The sequence below is a fragment of the Erpetoichthys calabaricus genome, chromosome 9 (assembly GCF_900747795.2).
Source record: "Erpetoichthys calabaricus chromosome 9, fErpCal1.3, whole genome shotgun sequence".
NCBI lineage: Eukaryota > Metazoa > Chordata > Cladistia > Polypteriformes > Polypteridae > Erpetoichthys > Erpetoichthys calabaricus.
Genome location: NC_041402.2, coordinates 173,931,240 through 173,950,953, shown reverse-complemented (window position 1 = coordinate 173,950,953; position 19,714 = coordinate 173,931,240). Strand labels below are relative to the sequence as shown.

Below are 19,714 nucleotides of genomic sequence, written 5' to 3'. Positions count from 1 at the left end.
ACAAGAAGGGACGGCGTGCGGCTTTGGTGGATTTGCACTGCTAAATTGTCCCTAGGGTGCGTTTGTGTGTGTTCACCCTGCAATAGACTGGTGCTCTGCCCGAGTGTTATCCCTGCCTTGCGCCGAATGCTTGATGGGATAGCTGCACCTTTGACTGAGCTCATGGCTTCTCTAAACATTTAGGCATACATGGCCAATCATCACCCCTACCCTCGTCACACTCAGGCCAACATGGAGAGGGTGAATGAAAGCTTTATTAAAGAAGGAGTTATGGTGCTTTCTAAAAGGCAACAAATTACAAGCGAGTTGGCAATTTGATAAAAACTAGGTGAGGAAGGCATCAGAAGTGATGAAGTCAAGACTGAACCCAAACCATCAACGTGCGGCTTTCAGATCTGTTGAACCGTTTTCTCCGTTTTCCACAATCTTATGCTTCTTGACGCTTACAGGTTTGAAGACGCTTCTTCTGTAAAACTCCAGCTCCTTGATGCTTTCATGGATGTCATCCAGTGCTCTTAAAACAACAAAAAATAAAAGACATTAAAAAGTATTTAATGAAAGGACACCACCGCATTTCTCCTTGCCAAGAGAACAAATCTACATGGAGTATGTACGGTATAGTCCTGTGAGATACTAGCCTTATAGTAAATTGGAGTCTTGAGCTGTAAAATAATGACTGGTCGATTAATCAACACTTGGTCATGAACATCAAACTAATTTTTCTAAGCTGCTTATGCAGGATGGGCACTGGGCAGGCTGGTCAACTGCAAAGCACACTAAAGAGCACAGTCACAACAGGGGGATTTACAATTACCAGTCAACCTAACCAGCAAATCTTAGGCCAAGGCCAAGTTCAATTAAAAACACAGACCTCAGTCTCCGTCTTCAACTTTTGTTCACACTTCACTAGCATTTGTAACTGACAAAACACAGACTTTTGAAAATGCTCTCTATAGCCATATAATTGTTTTGTCCTCCAATTTTGTATTATTAATATGTAGCCTTTGTCAGAATGCCTCAAATCTCCCAGACTTACCACTGTTTATAAGGTATTGTACCATATCACTTCTCCACACCGTTCCTTCTACATCTATAAACTCAGGTAATTAGGTGTAGTAAAAGACAAGCAGGAGTTAAGTTACACTTTAAATAATGTATTATTGATACAATTCATAAATAATAACAGTATGCAAAGTACAAGTGAATACTGACAACCGTACAACCTGATAAATGCTGATGGGTAATTTCAGGCGGCACACAGACTTGTTAGTTACTTAAAAATGTCTCTAGTTAAGGAATCATGTTCTGGTCAGCTTTTTTCAGAACAGGCCGCATGCCTGTCTCAATATGGCTGCCGAGCTGTGCTCTTCATTTTGTTGTCCTTTTCAGTTCATGGTGTGTGAGATGGTCTTTCATCAGTTTGGTAAGAGAGAGGGAGGGGTAAAGAAAGCAAATTTATAGATTCTCTGTCCAACCCCTACAGCCAATAGGGTGTCGTGGTACTGAAAGGCTTCTGATGCAAGACAATTCCAAACAGCCACACTTCAGACCAATGGGGCAGAAGATACCATCACAACTGCACCTGTGAAGCTTGCCAGCTAGGCAGTCTGGCTTTCCTGTGGAGGTCAACTGAGAGAGTCCTGCAAAGAATCACTGGCCAAACTTGTTTGAGGCACTTTGCCTAACCCTGTCGTAAAATTCACTATCCTAACTTAGTCCTAGGGGGTTAAACAAGAATGCTTCTCACTAATGAAATTCTAATATTACATTGGCTGCCTAAATTACAAATAAAGACATGCAAAATATTTACCAACATGTATGCAAAATTTCAAACCACAACACTGTATATACTCGCATTTAAGTTCTCCTGTGGATAAGTTGGGACTTGATTTTACCATATGTATTATCGTAGTATTTCCCTCTACTTATCCTTTACCTGTTTTCCCTCAGGGGTAAGTGTACTCGTCAAGTTTGTTATCGGGTTGGTCTACTGTTGCACTTTAAAATGAACACACTCATACATAGCTATACGCATACACACAGATCCTAACCACAACAGTGCCCCATGAATGACACACACACGCTGATTAACCTTCAGCACTTTAAACCACACAAGTGCTTTAGGTATAACACAGCCTATCACTCAGCACTTGAAGAGACTTACTTATTATCAGCACGAACAGCTTACAATGTTTTAATGATATCTCAGACCTAAATATTACTTTTAGTCTACAAGAATACATTTAAACATACAAAGACTCAGCACTCTTGACTATAGGCCATTTATCAGCCAAGAATACCTTCTTTACGTACCATTCCCTACTATTGAGTGAAGCTCTCACTCTCAGCCTTAATAAACGCAGCACAGAGATAATCGCAAATCTCCAGGTGCACTAGATGCTCAAAAAAATCTAACTTATTACTTCAAATCACTCTATAGACATGAAGACAAAGCACAGAAAGTTAAAAGCAGCATGGTATTTATTACAAGAATAATACCACCACCATTGGAACGAAGAATAATAGAAAATAGGTACCGATAGGAAAGTCTGAATATATATAGTCTTTAGAAAAAGCTTATGAAAAAGGATGAATGTCACAGGGCAGCGTTTGATTTAGCAACTGATGTTCATGATGCTTTTCTGACGACCAGTGACGTCTTCGTCTGTTCTTCTTCCTCCCTCCTTCCTTACGTCCCTACTTCCCTACTCACTCCTCAGACAAGGCATATGTATTCTAAAATTGTACCAGGGGGTTTTGCAAGATGTGATTGACAGATATTCTGATTGGCTGGCTGTCAATATGAAGAATAAATTCACTGTCCATTTTCCCCAAACGATAAAACCCTTTATGTTCTCTGAGGTGTCGGCAGATCTTCCTTTCCCAGGCTGTAAAATAATTAGAGGTCCATCCATAAAGTAATCAATATCCTGAGACATGGCTCAGTCTTCCTTTTCCAGGTTATAAAGTAATTGAGCCACCAGGATGTCTTCCTTTCTATGTTGGAACAGCGGTTTTAAAAGTGAGGTGTAAGGGAAGAAAACCTGCTTTGATTTGTCTAGAATGTAGTTCATCTGTTGTTTTGTCTTGAACAAAATATAATGGAAATATAAACGAAAATGTACAGATTTTGTACCCCACAACACCGTATAATTTCCGGAGTTTTATAATGTCGGTTGTATAAGTAGAATGTGGAAAACTCACACTACTGGTCCAAGAGACTGATATGCTAACGCTCACCTAAGAGAGTAAACACGGCGCACACGGCCTTTTTTTTATTTTCTATGTGTTGTGCCTACGTGACCACACGGTAATACCCAAACTCTTCCGAAGCGGCGTTTGCACCGATTTGTGTTTTTTGTATCTCACACCCTCATACACCTTTATAGTAAGAACATCCCTTATCTATGATGGAGCGTTCGATCAGAAGATAATAAGAAGCTGGTCTTAAATTAAAAGTCGTTGATGTGGCAAAAGAAGTTGAAAAACTGTGCTGCTGCAACAAAACTCGATGTGTCTGAGAAACTACTGCGAGATTGGAGGAGGCAAGAAGATGTAAAAAAATTTAAAAACTAAGTGTCGCATTTTTGAACGGGCATATAAGTCAGGGTCTGATTTTATGATCAATTTTTCGGGTTTGAAGACCCGACTTATACGTGAGTATATAAGGTACTTCTGAAAACACTGGCTCAGCATTGCAGTATGGATGGGTGAAAAGAGAACTCAACTTTGTTTGTGCTTTATTACGATTGGCTCATTGGCTCCTGCTCATTACAACGTCTCGATCTCCTAACTGATCATCTTTCACAGATTAACGCCACATTCCAACACAGCAGAAAGAAAGAGGTTTTTGCCCTGGCGCTTGTTGTGTTGTAGTCTGAATGATGCACACATGTGCAAAAAGGCACAGAACTCAGAGGGTTCTGAAGTTTTGGGATAAACCCCATGGCCGGCGGGGTTACCATCCCGGCAAGGCTTTTTCTGCCAATTCCAGTGTATGTGAAAGTCTACGTTGTGTGCACTTTCGGTCTTTTTAGTGTGGGCAGAACTACTTTTGTTAACAAAACAAAAGCACCAGTGTGATGGAGATCATTTTCATTTAAACACACCACTTTTAAATGAAAACATATCAGTGTGGGAGTAGTCTTATGAATGAAGGAGGAAAAAATTGCGTAGACACAATTAAATCAAAGCGAGTAAAAAATGATCCATATAACAGATGTGTTAAAAACTCAGTTCTAATACAAGATATACATGCACTGTTATGTATGACTAGGGACTAATGGAACATAACATTATTAAATACACAAACCCACTAATGTTCACAGTGGACATGAGCAGCACCAGGCAGAAACCAACATTAGATGCGATAGCGGAGGCCACCACCTACACAAACTCTCACATAGGGCCAAATTGAAGTTGTCTCATGTGAGGTCTTCGTGGTGTGGGAAAGAAACCAGACTAGCCGAGAGAATCAAAAAACAAAGTAAGAGTGATACCCAGACTGAGGGGTCTTCTCCCATTACACTTCTAATTTTGAAGTACGGTAGTTATTTCAAGTAAGGAAGACAGACAGGCATTCTGTGGTAAGGTAGTTCCAACTCTCTGATCCTTGTGCAGGAGAATGGCAACGTGCTGCATGATGATAAGCACATTCGTATTCAGGATTTCTCTGCCCTCTGCATAGGTACGGATACAGAAGGTTAATCGATGGTCTGAGAGCGCCCTCTGTCTACAGGCATGCAGACATTACTGCTTGCTTATTGAAAGCAAACGTTTAAAGCTTTTGAATTTACTCCAGTTTACTATTGTTTTATTCTAACATGACAATTCCAAACTTTAAAAAAAAAAGAAGACTTCTGTGACAATCCCACCACAAAGGCTTGAAAAAAAAAAAAAAAAATGTGGCATGAATCACAAGTGCTATGTGAGTGACAGCCAAAGAAATGAACAAAAGACAAAACATGCATATTCAGAATATCCTTCACAGACCTGGAGTGCACACACGGACCACCAAACAGATGACCTCTGTGCCGATTTGTGTATGCCCATACCACGTCGGCATCCAGCACATGACTAAATAAAGCTATGATGTTTTTTTAAATGAAGGTCCTGTCACAATCCTTTTGGCCCCAGCACAGGACATATGTAGTTCTCTCTGTAGAGCAAAGGTAATGGCTACAGTGATAATTTTCACTCCAGCCACATCTTTCATTAATTGTGTTACTTTGGTGTTAATAACGGCTAATGTTATTTTTTTTTTATTTTATTTATTAATTTTATTGTAATCATTCCATACAAATAGATCAATTAATACAAAAAAGAATTGAAGACAAATCAAACCCCACCCTTGAGAAGGAGAGCATGGCTAAAGGAGAATTGCTTAGGGCTTTTTAATAGGGAAAAAAAAAAGGAAATTTATATTATATTATTATATATATATATATATATATATATATATATATATATATATATATATATATATATTATATAATAAATAAATAAAATGGAGAAGGAATAGAAATGTGGAAATAATTATTTCTTCTTATTCTAAAATATTATTGATTAGATCCTGCCAGGTTTTGAAAAAATTCTGTACAGATCCTCTAACTAAGAATTTGATTTTTTTCCAATTTCAAATAATATGAAACATCAGTTTCCCACTGACTTATCAGATTCTTCCAATTTAACAAAATAAGTCTGCGTGCCAAAAGTGTAGTGAATGCAATCACAGTTTGCTTGTCCTTCTCCACTTCAGCCACATCTTTCATTAATTGTGTTACTTTGGTGTTAATAACGGCTAATGTTGCACAGATTTTAAATGAACCAAGAAAGCAGCAGAAATAAAAAAAAACCTGCAGCCACCAGGGCCCGGCAGGATCAAAGTTTGGCAACATGCAGAATTTACTGGGTCGATACCAGTGGCCTAGGGAGACTTACTGTGCAAGTAACAGTGCCATGGTTCATCTGGGTTTTGAAGTTATGTCCCCAGACTCGCATCTTGACACATAGACAGACACCACATGGAAGGTGGTCAGGGACACCTAATGGTCAAGTCACATTTGTGGACTGATTTTCAGTTGTAGCTTTCACTTACACAATCTGAGCAGAGTTTTCCCATAAAGGCCATTTGCCTAGTGTGACATACCCAGTGACTCACCCCTGACAAAATTAAACAGGTTTCATTTTGTCTTTTGGTTTTAGGGTTGGGCCCTGTGCACATGGAGCTGCAAACCAATAAATGGCCATGTGACAGTACGATGGGGGAATAAGAACGCATAATGTGTCACAGGCTTTAAAAATGTAACTTTATTGAGAAACTGAGGCTGAAGGCTGTCATCTCACTGTCCCAAACTTAAAAAGATGTCCAAGGAGCATTCAACTTCATTCCTCCACATCCTGAACCATTACATAACATTCCCACTTAATCCAATTGAGGGTCACAGGAATGGCAACAAGGCAGAAGCCGAATATGGACAGGGTACCAAGGTCCACTCACTTACATGCACTCATGTCACCACACTCATGCAATGCCAATTCAAGTGCCCCCAACTAACCTGAACACTCTCATCCAAGGTGCAGATGGGACAGACAAACTGGCCTGGGATTTGAATTTAGAATGCTGGGTTCAGTAGGCAGTGGCACGAGCCACTGTGCCACCATACTGCTGCCCCATCCCAAACCATTTAAGTAACAGAAAATTGACAGGTTAAAGTGTCCCAATGAGCTATTAATGAGCTGCACCCATGGGCTAACAGGTGGTTCACACAGATGTACACCTCCATGCCATGTACAGGCAAGCAGTCTGGGCAGAGCCCTGCTGAGCACAGAATTTAAATGGACACACTAAAAGGTTAAAAAATAACTAAATGTTCAACGTTCCCTTACATAAGCACAATAATGGAGATACCAGCGATGGGTTCAGCACCCCAATCTCACTGTTGCTATGACTACAGATATCAGTCTTCATTACCAGCTCCGCCATTTGTTTTCCTTTGGCATCATAAACATATTCTAGAAGTTTGATAATGGAAAAAAACTGCTGCTGTTAAGAGTCATTGTTAGTTTAGGTACCTGAGCACACAGAAAGTCAAACAGTCAAACTCCAATCCTCTTCACAAACAAAATGCCAGAAAAAGTGGAAGATGGGTTACCTGTGTGAGGCTTTCTTCCTGGGAGCTTGCTTGTATTCTTCTGGAAACCAACGCCTTTGGTTTATGTATTTATGTTTTTTTTTTTTTTTTGTAGGAATGCCGGGGGAGTAGGAAAAAAAAAAGAAAGAAAGGAAGAAAAATAAATAAATAATTCAGGGGGTATGGGATGTTGAACTCCAGCATCCAGGAGGTCTTAAGGATTGCTGGCCACTCATCCCATCACAACACTTAAACCATTTCAGAGAGCCAGCACCCCACCACCAGAACCCCAGGAAAGGGTGCCACTCCGTTACGGGACCCCCTAGTGTGCAATAAATTCATTAGGCATAAATAAAAGCCCTGTCCTCCAGTATTTCTTACATGACATCCTCGGACTTATTTTTGGTATCCGTCCAGTGCTTGTTACTAGAATACATAATAACTGGCATGTTGCATTACCTAAAAATAAAGTTATCAAGACGTGTGATGAATAATTAATCGGAGTAGGCTTACTTCACAGAACTTAAAATAAATAAATAAATAAATAATAAAACACGGGCGGCACGGTGGCACAGTGGGTAGCGCTGCTGCCTCGCAGTTGGGAGACCTGGGGACCTGGGTTCGATTCCCGGGTCCTCCCTGCATGGAGTTTGCATGTTCTCCCCGTGTCTGCGTGGGTTTCCTCCGGGCGCTCCGGTTTCCTCCCACAGTGCAAAGACATGCAGGTTAGGTGGATTGGCGATCCTAAATTGGTCCTAGTGTGTGCTTGGTGTGTGGGTGTGTTTGTGTGTGTCCTGCGGTGGGTTGGCACCCTGCCCAGGATTGGTTCCTGCCTTGTGCCCTGTGTTGGCTGGGATTGGCTCCAGCAGATCCCCCGTGACCCTGTGTTCGGATTCAGCGGGTTAGAAAATGGATGGATGGGTAATAAAACACCTGGCACCCAAGACAGGGCAAGTTTCCATGACTGAGATGTGGGATCCTATGCATGACACAGTAGAGCACGATTAGGAAGGCAGTCTACAACAAGGTCACTTCCATTACCATTACCCTGCCAAAGCACTAGTCAGGCCCTCACAATGCCAAGTCCGTTCATTATTATAGTATGCTTTAAATCCTAACTTTAAGATGCACAAGGTACAAAATGTAGGTGTAGGGGAATATTGGTCCTTTAAATAAAATTGTAAAAATGTTTTATGGTGCGATTTAAAATAAAAAAACATCACACTAAAGAAAACAACAGCCAGGAATGTCTCTTCACAGCCTGGGTAGGACCAGGTGACCGAGTGGCAGCTACCTATCAAGCCAGGCAGTAGGGGGGGCACATTGTTTGATGAGCCTCAAGAATTCTGAATAAAGAGGTCAAAGGCTTCCATAAGAAGTGAATGGACCCCAGAGTGCAACTGGGTATAGAAAGAACACTATGACGGCCAATACCGTGATATCTGCAGGGGAGCAGTGTGCAGCTAGTCAGGTCTTGTTTATGGTTCATATTTGTGGTTTCAGCGTGTGGCTCTGTAATAACAGGAATGTGCAGTAACCAGTCTCGTCAGGTTCTAAGAACAGTGTTACTGTTTATTATTGTTCAACAATCATGCCCATTATTTGGACAAACTGTTATTCGGTGTGTGCCTCTGACCTTCCACATCAGCACTTGCTACATTAGGCTCCAATGCAAATTCAGAACAAAGCACCAGTCCAAGTGTTTCCTTTAATTTTAGTCTGCCTGACCCTCAAATGCCACATTTCTGACTTCCATTATCTTAACTGACAAGAGTGGAAATGATGGTGTGTGTGGCAGGATGATGAACTGGATCATGGCATGTAATTAACCCTAATCCATATGATGAAATGGTCTTTTTAGCTTTAAATACAGTGGCTAAGCACCCGTGACTCATGAAAAATGGCCGTTCTGTGTGATGCTGATCAGAGGGAGAAAGTGCTGTGGCTTTTGTTTGCAGATTGCATATCTACAGTATACACAATACTAACAGTCCCCCCGCGGCTCCACCCATGCAGTAGTGAAATAGGATAAATTTTAAAAATTAATTAAAAAAAAAAAAAATGTAATTCTGGCTAAGCACAAGGTAGGTATACTCCAATGTGAAAGTTGGGACTGTATCCGATTGTGTTCAGGTCTGACGGGGGAGCATCCCCTGCGTGGGGAGGAAAGCATGTGGCCGTGATCTCTCTGCCAATCAATCAGCAGCTACCCTCTAAAACACACGGAGCTCTGATCTCTCTCTCAAAAACGTCAAACGTTACTCCTTAACGATCTCTAGAAGATAATGTCTGCTGAGAAAACAGGTATTGCTAGCTAAGTGGAGGCATGGTGCACTCCAACATGTGCCGAGAGGTAGAGTGACTCAAATGGAGGATGGCGCGTGATTAAGGAAGGTCCCGCCCGGCTCCCCACTCCTGACGTCAAGCTTCCCCCTCCCCTTGGCCCGCAGCCTCTGTCTCGGATTAACGCAAATATATCACTCCGGCAAGTAAACTATGATTCCTAGCGCAATGAGAGAAGTTGAAAAATCAACTGGAATGTTCAAGCAGATTATAGAAAAAAAAATAAAAATGATCTAAATCCGTTAGGTAGCTCTCTCGTTTGCTAGTTAAGTGGATGTAAGATACGCCCCGAGGCTGGAACATGAGCGAGGAGGGCAACAACCCACTGCGTCTCTCTCAGATTCATACAAATAAATCGGTACTGCAAATGAACTATGATACTTGGTGCGATGACAGAAGTCACAAAAATCAACTGGAATGTTCAAGCAAATTATAGAGAGAGAGAAAAAAAACAAAAACCTAAATCCGTTAAGTAGTTCTCTCATGAAAAGTGGACAGACATTCAGACAGATGTTGGATTTTATATATATTATATATTTGATAGAGAGATAGAGATGTGAAAGGCACTATTAGATAGATAGATACTTTATTAATCCCACTGGGAAATTCACATACTCCAGCAGCAGCATACTGATACAAAAAAACAATATTAAATTAAAGATTGATAATAATGCAGGTATACAGACAGACAATAACTTTGTATAATGTTAAATGTTAACGTTTACCCCCCCGGGTGGAATTGAAGAGTCGCATAGTTTGGGGGAGGAACGATCTCCTCAGTCTGTCAGTGGAGCAGGACAGTGACAGATATATTTGCGTTAATCCGAGACAGAGGCTGCGGGCCAAGGGGAGAGGGAAGCTTGACGTCAGGAGTGGGGAGCCGGGCGGGACCTTCCTCAATCACGCGCCAGCCTCCATTTGAGTCACTCTACCTCTCGGCACATGTTGGAGTGCACCATGCCTCCACAGCTAGCAATACCTGTTTTCTCAGCAGACATTATCTTCTAGAGATCGTTAAGGAGTAACGTTTGACGTTTTTGAGAGAGAGAGATTAGAGCTCCGTGTGTTTTAGAGGGTAGCTGCTGATTGATTGGCAGAGATATCACGGCCACATGCTTTCCTCCCCACGCAGGGGATGCTCCCCCGTCAGACCTGAACACAATCAGATACAGTCTGTGGCTGAAGCAACTCCTCTGTCTGGAGATGACACTGTTTAGTGGATGCAGTGGATTCTCCATACTGATAGGAGCCTGCTGAGCGCTCGTCACTCTGCCACAGATGTCAAACTGTCCAGCTCCGTGCCATATTAGATAGATAGATAATCCTAAATTGGCCCTAGTGTGTGCTTGGTGTGTGTGTCCTGCGGTGGTTTGGCACCCTGCCCGGGATTGGTTCCTGCCTTGCGCCCTGTGTTGGCTGGGATTGGCTCCAGCGGACCCCCGTGACCCTGTGTTCGGTTTCTGTGGGTTGGAACATGGATGGATGGATGGATGGATAGATAGGTCTACTTAAGATATTCTAATGGACATCATTCTACATTGCTAATCATATAACCCATACGTCCAAAATAAGAGCTACTTGTTTATCCAACACTGGGGCACTAACAAGACCCAGATTAAGGCAGAGTCATCACTCACACAGATCATTAATATCATGCAAAGCCAATAATTTCCCACTACATTGTTGGGATGTCCCATCCACTGTGTCAGACTTTTCAAAAAAGGTTCTCTGCAGATGCTGAAATATAAAGCAGCAAAGAAACAGACATAGACAACATACAAAAGTAAAAGGCACGTGCAAGTAAGAATTTCACTGAACATACAAGAACACACGTCTCATATATAACACCAGGTGGCAAAGGATAATAAAACTAGGCCAGCGAGGAGCCAAACTCCCATCTGAACAACAGGAACTTGTCGTGGTCAAAGTGAGGATTAGTCCAATGGACATAGCAGACAGGACACCAACTGACCCTGGCATTGAACATTACCTGCAGAGCTCCTTAATGGTGCTGACATCAATTATTCTGTAATGTAGGTGGTGCATGAACTGGGGCATGTACTTATCCAAAAACTTCTTATCAGCATGAACTGAATTTCCTGCAAAGAATTCAAAAGTACGAAGTTAGAACACAATCCTTTGCCCACAAGATATCCAAGTAGCAGGCCCACAAGCCCAATTTAGTCTGTGATAGGTTTTTATTAGCAATGCCAAACCTCCAAAAGTAATGGCCAGATCAAGCAACACACAACTTCTGGGTTTCACTCTACCCTAGAGAAGTGCAATGCAGTTTTCTGCCCAGGTTTACTTTGGCGATCATGACGAAGAACATAAACTAGATGTGGGATATCTTAGTCACCAAAACTATTTTACTTCTGAAATCAGTAAGCAGAGCTTTTAACATTTTTGCAGACTGCGCATGGTTTGAAAAATCAAACCAATATTTTAATAGCTACAGTATGTAACTTTAAATTTCAAATCTGATAAGGTGTCCGTGCCCTTTTGCTTTCATGTTCAGGTGTTCATTTTGGACAATACATTTTGATTTAGTTTTATTCTTCTGACTAAATTGCATTTTAGTTTTAGTCACATTTGAGTCATTTAAATTATTGTTAGTTTAAGTCGAGAAAAAGTAAAAATCAGTTTTAGTCAAATAAAAAGTAATCAAACAGTCAAAAATCAAATGGATATCTTACTTCACATATGAATACACACAGAATATACTGTACCTCTAAACTAATACACTAACATGCACACTACTGAGCCAAACCATATCGTTCATAAATTATAAACTTAAAAACAGAGCAAAAACAACTTTGTCACATCTTGAATTCAACAACTGCCCACTTCCAGTTCCTCAGAGCCATCATCAGACACTGTGAACCACAGCTGCGACTGCCAGTTACTGTCCCTGGGGCTGTCAGCCACTTTCTGCATCTCTTTGTTGTGTATGCACATACACACATATACGTTGGAGTGTGAGCATACGCACGTATACATATATGAACTCATCTTTATTTTATTAAATGTAAACGTTCATTGTATTTATTGTTCTACTTTGGCTAAACGTGAACACGCTTTTTTTTTTTTTTTATTGGAATGTGTTATGTATATGCTGCCATCTGCTGGAGATTCACCAGTAACACACACTACTCACCAGCTAGTGGACAAAGCCCAGGAGGCGTATGTTGGCGGATGAAGGACAGAAACTCGTACTCTGCCTGCTGCAGGGATATCTTGCTCTCCTGTACGGCACGCGTGAGACCTGACTGGGAAAACGAAACAGGAGAAGATTCTGTAGAGAACCACCAAAGAGAATGGACGCTATATCACACGTCACTTACCTCGCCATGGTGCTCTTTACACCAGTCAGACATGCCATCCAATAGTGCATCTGGTTGATTTATGATCAGATTTGGTCCCTGGGAAAAACAAAAAAACAACAGTGTGAGCAACCAAAAACAAACTGGCAACATTATGAAGCAATTTGGGGGCCAAAAGGCATAAGTAGCATAAAAAGAAGTCCCTTGCCTCGGCCATAATGTTAAGCTCGGAATCAGTTATTATGCAGGCCATTTCAAGTATGTGGTCTTTCTCAATATCTAGTCCAGTCATCTGTGAAGAGAAAAGCACAAAGCATGTAAGGAAATCAGAGTCATGTGTATTTTCAATTGAAAGCCAAACCCCACCACTCCCATAAAATCCATTCAGGATTTTTACAGGTCATACCAGCCAGGGAAATGGTGATAAAACTACACATGTGGTCAAGCTGGCATATGTTTCACCCATAATCCATATCCACCCATTTATTTTTCTAAGGAAAAAAGGTAAAGTCTCTTACCGTCTTTTATGCCCCTTTCCTGACACACACCTACCTACACATCCCTTCACCAACTAAGTCGATATTCAAATTTGTTTAGCGACGTTCAAGGCCATGGGGTTCCCTAGTGCTAGTATAAATAAGAGAATACTACAACAGACTACAGTTCATCTCAACTTCAAACTCGGGTAAAGTAACCACGGCTCAAGGCAGACATACTTTGATATCAACACTACGTAGCTCAGACACCACATCCCAGGACCAGTATACCCGTACAATGAAATTCAGGCATTCTCATGAGTGAACCACAAGTCCCTTTGTTATTTGGCTATAAATTAAATGACATTGGCTTCCAGGGTCCAAAACCATCAGACTGATACAGAAATCCAACCACTACACATCTCATCCTTGCTTCTCTAGAGCTGTGGCTTCACAGACAGACATAAGACCCTATTATTTTGAAGTGTTCCTGGAATGTTTCCCCGATATCCTGGCTAAACTGCCCACCATAGCCTCATCTGCTCTGGCCCCCTAACCCCCCCTTGTCCCTTATTGACTAATTCTCTCTCCTTCCCCTGCACCACCTGATAGCTAATGTGTGTTGAGCATACTGCCATTGCTTCATTCAGGTGGACATTACGCATTGACGGTGGTTGAAGTGGCCCTTCAGCACCTATGTAAAGAATTTTAAGTTGGTTAGAAAAGCACTACATAAAGTTAAATAATTAGCAAAGCAAAATCGCTACAGATTTAAATTTTAGATCCACTACCTCTTTGCCTTGTCACCAACCGACCAAAGTAATGAAGTCCATTCTCTGAACTTCTGGCCCAGTGGCCCACCATGATTAAATATCAATGTGGGCTGCGGCTCACTCCTGAGACCCTGAAGAGATATTTCATCAGACTGAGGTTCACCCATAGCCAGGGCCAGGGGTCCAATGCAGACTGGGCTAGAATCTCAGTTTAGAATGATTTTGATGGAAATGTCAGATCTGGTGTGTCATGACCAGTAGACCCTTACCCACCCAAAAAATAACCATAACAAACAGCCGCAAGTCAAACATTCTCAGGATTCAGAAGCTAAGATGTTACTTCGGGAGGTCCCAGCTATAAACATAAACTTGCGCTAAATTTAAGATTTCTATTAAATGTTGCTAACCAGAAGAACATTTTCAGAAAATCATGAGAAATCACTTTACAGGTCTCCATTTTTTGACAGCTTCCAGAGTCCTGCCACGGCACTTCTGGGGACCTCATAACCGTTAGCTCATCGCAGAAGCCCATGAAGGTCCATTTATAGCTGCTCCATTGCGGTTAAGGCCCCTTCCTCCAATTCTAGAAGGCCCGGCTCCTGGATCCCACCCAGCCTAATGTAATCATTTACACAAAACTCCTGGACGCCAAGATTCCACCAGCAATGCCCCCCTCACCTCCAAGTCTACCCAGACCAGTCTCTGGGCCATGGACTCAGCCGCCAACCAGTTGGAAGTTGTCATGGTGACGAAGCTCCGAGCTGCAGCCTGGACTGTGCCGGGAATATGCAGCTCCAGTCGGCGCGCTCGCACAGGAATTGCCGTTGGCAACCTTTGAATACCAAAGCTTAGCGCGAGTCTGACACACGGAAAAGACACCAAGGCGCATGCCGCAGACCACCACACCGGCATACCGGTCTGCCGTACAGCGTTAAAAAGTGTCGTGACAGCGACAGGCACGCCACGTGACACAAGCTTGCCGGGAAAGCGGCTGGGGGTCACGTGGATCGAGAGAGTCAGCCAATCATCGTGAGGAGTGGGCGGAGTCACGTCCTGTTAAACCGTTGGGGTGTAGTTGCTGTCTCGCTGAACTCTTTTATTTCTTTGTTTTACTTGCTAATGTATTATTAGTGATGGCAGACAAAGGCCAGTATAACACAGTTAATCGTCATGAAATTTAAACCTAAAGTAATTTCACTTTACCGCCGACCCTGAATTGGACAAACAGGATACAGAGACTGGACGGATGAACCTTTAGGTACATTTGTATTAACTGGTTTTACAAACAGTGGTAGATTAAGTCAGGACACAATAAGAAATGTTCATGTTTTTGATAGAATTTGCTATATCTTGATTTTATTTATATCAAAATTACATTAAATTGATGTACTAAATACAGCCAAATCATTACTAGCGTTGCTTAAAACGACCGATTTTTAATGTATTATTCACATATGAATTCAAAGCCATATTATCAGAGACCATTCATTCAATGTCCTAGTGGTAAACTCCCATAGCTTATCCTGAATTAGTCATATTTACATGCTATTGGAATTGGCATTAGTATCACAGAAACCTGTTACTCTGTTCAATTGTATTATAAGGTACTGCCATTGCTAAAGTTCAGTTCTGGGTTCAAAAATGGCCAAAATGAAACGCCTTTCTCAAGAAACAAGTCAGTCTATTGTTGTTCTTATATAGTGAAGGATTCCATGAGGCAGATTGACAAGAAACTCAAGATTTCATATAAAGGTGTCTGATACGGTCTTGAGAGAAAAGGGCAACCAGGATCTGACCAGGATAGAGAAAGAAGGGGAAAGCTGAGATGGACATCAGAGTGTGTAGTTTGAGAACTTAATTAAAAGGGCAGACTCAGTTATGGGACGCGCCCTGGACCCCCTGGAGGTAGTAGTGAAGGGGGCAATTAAAACAAAACTGAGTGCCATTATGAACAAAAAGCTGCACATCCTCTTTCTGACACACCAACACTGAGGACTTTCTGCCAACAAATCATTCAACAGAAGTGGGTCAAAAAACACTACCAGGGGGCTTCTTTATAACATTGGCAATGTGCCTGCATAATGTCTCACTGCGTCTGTGACAGCCAAGTCAGAAGTTTCCCTTCTTTTTAGTTTTTATTCTTTCTGGTTTATTTATTTATTGGGCTCCTGTAAAAAGCCAAATTTCCCCCCAAGGACAAATACATTTCTACTGTAAAGATGTATCTGTTGTGTTTGAGGCCAGTGATGTCAAGCCATTCCACTGAAACCTTAGGAAGACATGGAGTTGAACTTCTAGCACTTTGTGATGCATTTTAAGGCTGTTAGTACTATTGACAGAGGAATTGCTTTAACAACATTGTAAACTGTTTATGATCAAATAAAATATTAAATTTGATTCAGAAATATTCATATAACAAAGTTTCCTCACCAATGAAGAAAGTACATCACAGACAATATCTGGGGCCACATTTATAAAACTTCTGTGTGGGTTCAAGTGTGAAAATATGTGCATGCCCAAAAAAAATCAGATTTATAAAACCTGGCAAATACACATTTCTATACCGTATCCCCTTTAATAATCACAATCACCCACGTGAACGTGCCTTGAGCGCTGCCCTGACAAGCATATATGGAGTATTTGGTTGGTAGATCAGCCTCCCACCTGATGCATTGAGACCCCGACACCTAAATTCAATCAATTATATCTGGCTGTGCACTACAACTGAGAGCACAAGCTCATGTGCGGCATTATAGCACCTCTCCTCAGCCCTCTGGGGGTCCGGGAAAGGTGTGAGGTGCCAGCATCTGACACAGGTAATGATGCGATTGTGGTTACGACGAATAATTCAGGCCATATGAAAAATAAAGGGTGAAGGCAGTTACCTTACCAACAAGCCAGTCATCATGTACAGTAAAGTAAATGAATGGCGGGTTGACTCAGGCCTGTGAGCCACGACATTTGTCAGCTGCTTCTTGGCATCACAGCTAACCTGGGTGTTAATAGAAGGTACTGGTTAGGATTAACAAAAGGAGCTTCATTCTTGCTGGGTGCCCTTGTCGCAATATGAGCGCAGTCATTTGCTCCAGTTACTTTACAAAAATCAGACACTGCTACAACAAGCAGGGATGCCCTTCTGTACTATAAGTCCCAGGCAGCCCTGTAGGTGTCCAAGTGTGGCTCCCATCAGCAGAATATTGCCACCTGCCATGTTGGGGGAGAAACTGTTCCCGAAATCTGTTTGTCCGTTATTGGGTCATCTTGACTGGGACAGAACTCGTGGATCGTCTGCTTCCTTATTCCTTTGCCAGTGCAGCTTGCGTGGGACAATGTATGGACAAAATACTGTTCTACACACTGCATTACCTGGATGTGCTCGGAGTTTGTCATCTGTTACCTCTTCTGGGTGAAACTCTTCTTAACATAACTTTTTCAAACCTACATAATTCAATTTAGGGTCACAGTGGAGAAGAATCAATGCTGATAGCATTAGGCACAATACAGTAAACACCCTTGGACATGGTGACATTGCTCATTCATACACACCCCCTCATGGGGTCAGTTTACACATTCCAGTTAATCTAACCTGCATGTTTTTGGGGATGTGGATGGAAAGTTTAGGTAAACAAGGTGAGATGTGAAAACTACACATGGATAGCAACCAAGTACAGGGTTTGAACCCAGAACTGCAGTTACAAAACATCAGCACTAAGAACTTCAACACCCATTAATTTTACCAAGCAAAGCAACAAACAGTAGTAGATACCAAAGACTCTTCTTGCTAGAATAATTGACACCCTGCCTCCTGAAGTGATAACCAATATGGTAAATGTTTTTGAAAACAGTGGATTAGTCCATTAGATAGATAGATAGATAGATAGATAGATAGATAGATAGATAGATAGATAGATAGATAGATAGATAGAGTGGTGTGAAAAACTATTTGCCCCCTTCCTGATTTCTTATTCTTTTGCATGTTTGTCACACAAAATGTTTCTGATCATCAAACACATTTAACCATTAGTCAAATATAACACAAGTAAACACAAAATGCAGTTTTTAAATGATGGTTTTTATTATTTAGGGAGAAAAAAAATCCAAACCTACATGGCCCTGTGTGAAAAAGTAATTGCCCCCTTGTTAAAAAATAACCTAACTGTGGTGTATCACACCTGAGTTCAATTTCCGTAGCCACCCCCAGGCCTGATTACTGCCACACCTGTTTCAATCAAGAAATCACTTAAATAGGAGCTGCCTGACACAGAGAAGTAGACCAAAAGCACCTCAAAAGCTAGACATCATGCCAAGATCCAAAGAAATTCAGGAACAAATGAGAACAGAAGTAACTGAGATCTATCAGTCTGGTAAAGGTTATAAAGCCATTTCTAAAGCTTTGGGACTCCAGCGAACCACAGTGAGAGCCATTATCCACAAATGGCAAAAACATGGAACAGTGGTGAACCTTCCCAGGAGTGGCCGGCCGACCAAAATTACCCCAAGAGCGCAGAGACGACTCATCCGAGAGGTCACAAAAGACCCCAGGACAACGTCTAAAGAACTGCAGGCCTCACTTGCCTCAATTAAGGTCAGTGTTCACGACTCCACCATAAGAAAGAGACTGGGCAAAAACGGCCTGCATGGCAGATTTCCAAGACGCAAACCACTGTTAAGCAAAAAGAACATTAGGGCTCGTCTCAATTTTGCTAAGAAACATCTCAATGATTGCCAAGACTTTTGGGAAAATACCTTGTGGACTGATGAGTCAAAAGTTGAACTTTTTGGAAGGCAAATGTCCCGTTACATCTGGCGTAAAAGGAACACAGCATTTCAGAAAAAGAACATCATACCAACAGTAAAATATGGTGGTGGTAGTGTGATGGTCTGGGGTTGTTTTGCTGCTTCAGGACCTGGAAGGCTTGCTGTGATAGATGGAACCATGAATTCTACTGTCTACCAAAAAATCCTGAAGGAGAATGTCCGGCCATCTGTTCGTCAACTCAAGCTGAAGCGATCTTGGGTGCTGCAACAGGACAATGACCCAAAACACACCAGCAAATCCACCTCTGAATGGCTGAAGAAAAACAAAATGAAGACTTTGGAGTGGCCTAGTCAAAGTCCTGACCTGAATCCAATTGAGATGCTATGGCATGACCTTAAAAAGGCGGTTCATGCTAGAAAACCCTCAAATAAAGCTGAATTACAACAATTTTGCAAAGATGAGTGGTCCAAAATTCCTCCAGAGCACTGTAAAAGACTCATTGCAAGTTATCACAAACGCTTGATTGCAGTTATTGCTGCTAAGGGTGGCCCAACCAGTTATTAGGTTCAGGGGGCAATTACTTTTTCACACAGGGCCATGTACGTTTGGATTTTTTTTTCTCCCTAAATAATAAAAACCACCATTTACAAACTGCATTTTGTGTTTACTTGTGTTATATTTGACTAATGGTTAAATGTGTTTGATGATCAGAAACATTTTGTGTGACAAACATGCAAAAGAATAAGAAATCAGGAAGGGGGCAAATAGTTTTTCACACCACTGTAGATAGATAGATAGATAGATAGATAGATAGATAGATAGATAGATACTTTATTAATCCCAAGGGGAAATTCACATACTCCAGCAGCAGCATACTGATAAAAAACAATAAATTAAAGAGTGATAA

At 41.6% G+C, this 19,714-nt stretch overlaps 1 protein-coding gene across 1 annotated transcript; it reads right to left on the bottom strand.

Moving 5' to 3' along the window:
* Positions 1-236: 236 nt before the first annotated feature.
* On the bottom strand, positions 237-15,002 carry smfn (small fragment nuclease). The gene is made up of 7 exons (XM_051931917.1): positions 14,727-15,002; positions 13,008-13,091; positions 12,821-12,898; positions 12,634-12,745; positions 11,467-11,575; positions 7,155-7,208; positions 237-514 (listed from the first exon to the last, which is right to left on the bottom strand). Exons 1-7 carry the CDS (start codon positions 14,958-14,960, stop codon positions 376-378), a joined length of 810 nt encoding a protein of 269 aa, XP_051787877.1. The 5' UTR covers positions 14,961-15,002; the 3' UTR covers positions 237-375.
* Between the last annotated feature and the right edge of the window lie 4,712 nt (positions 15,003-19,714).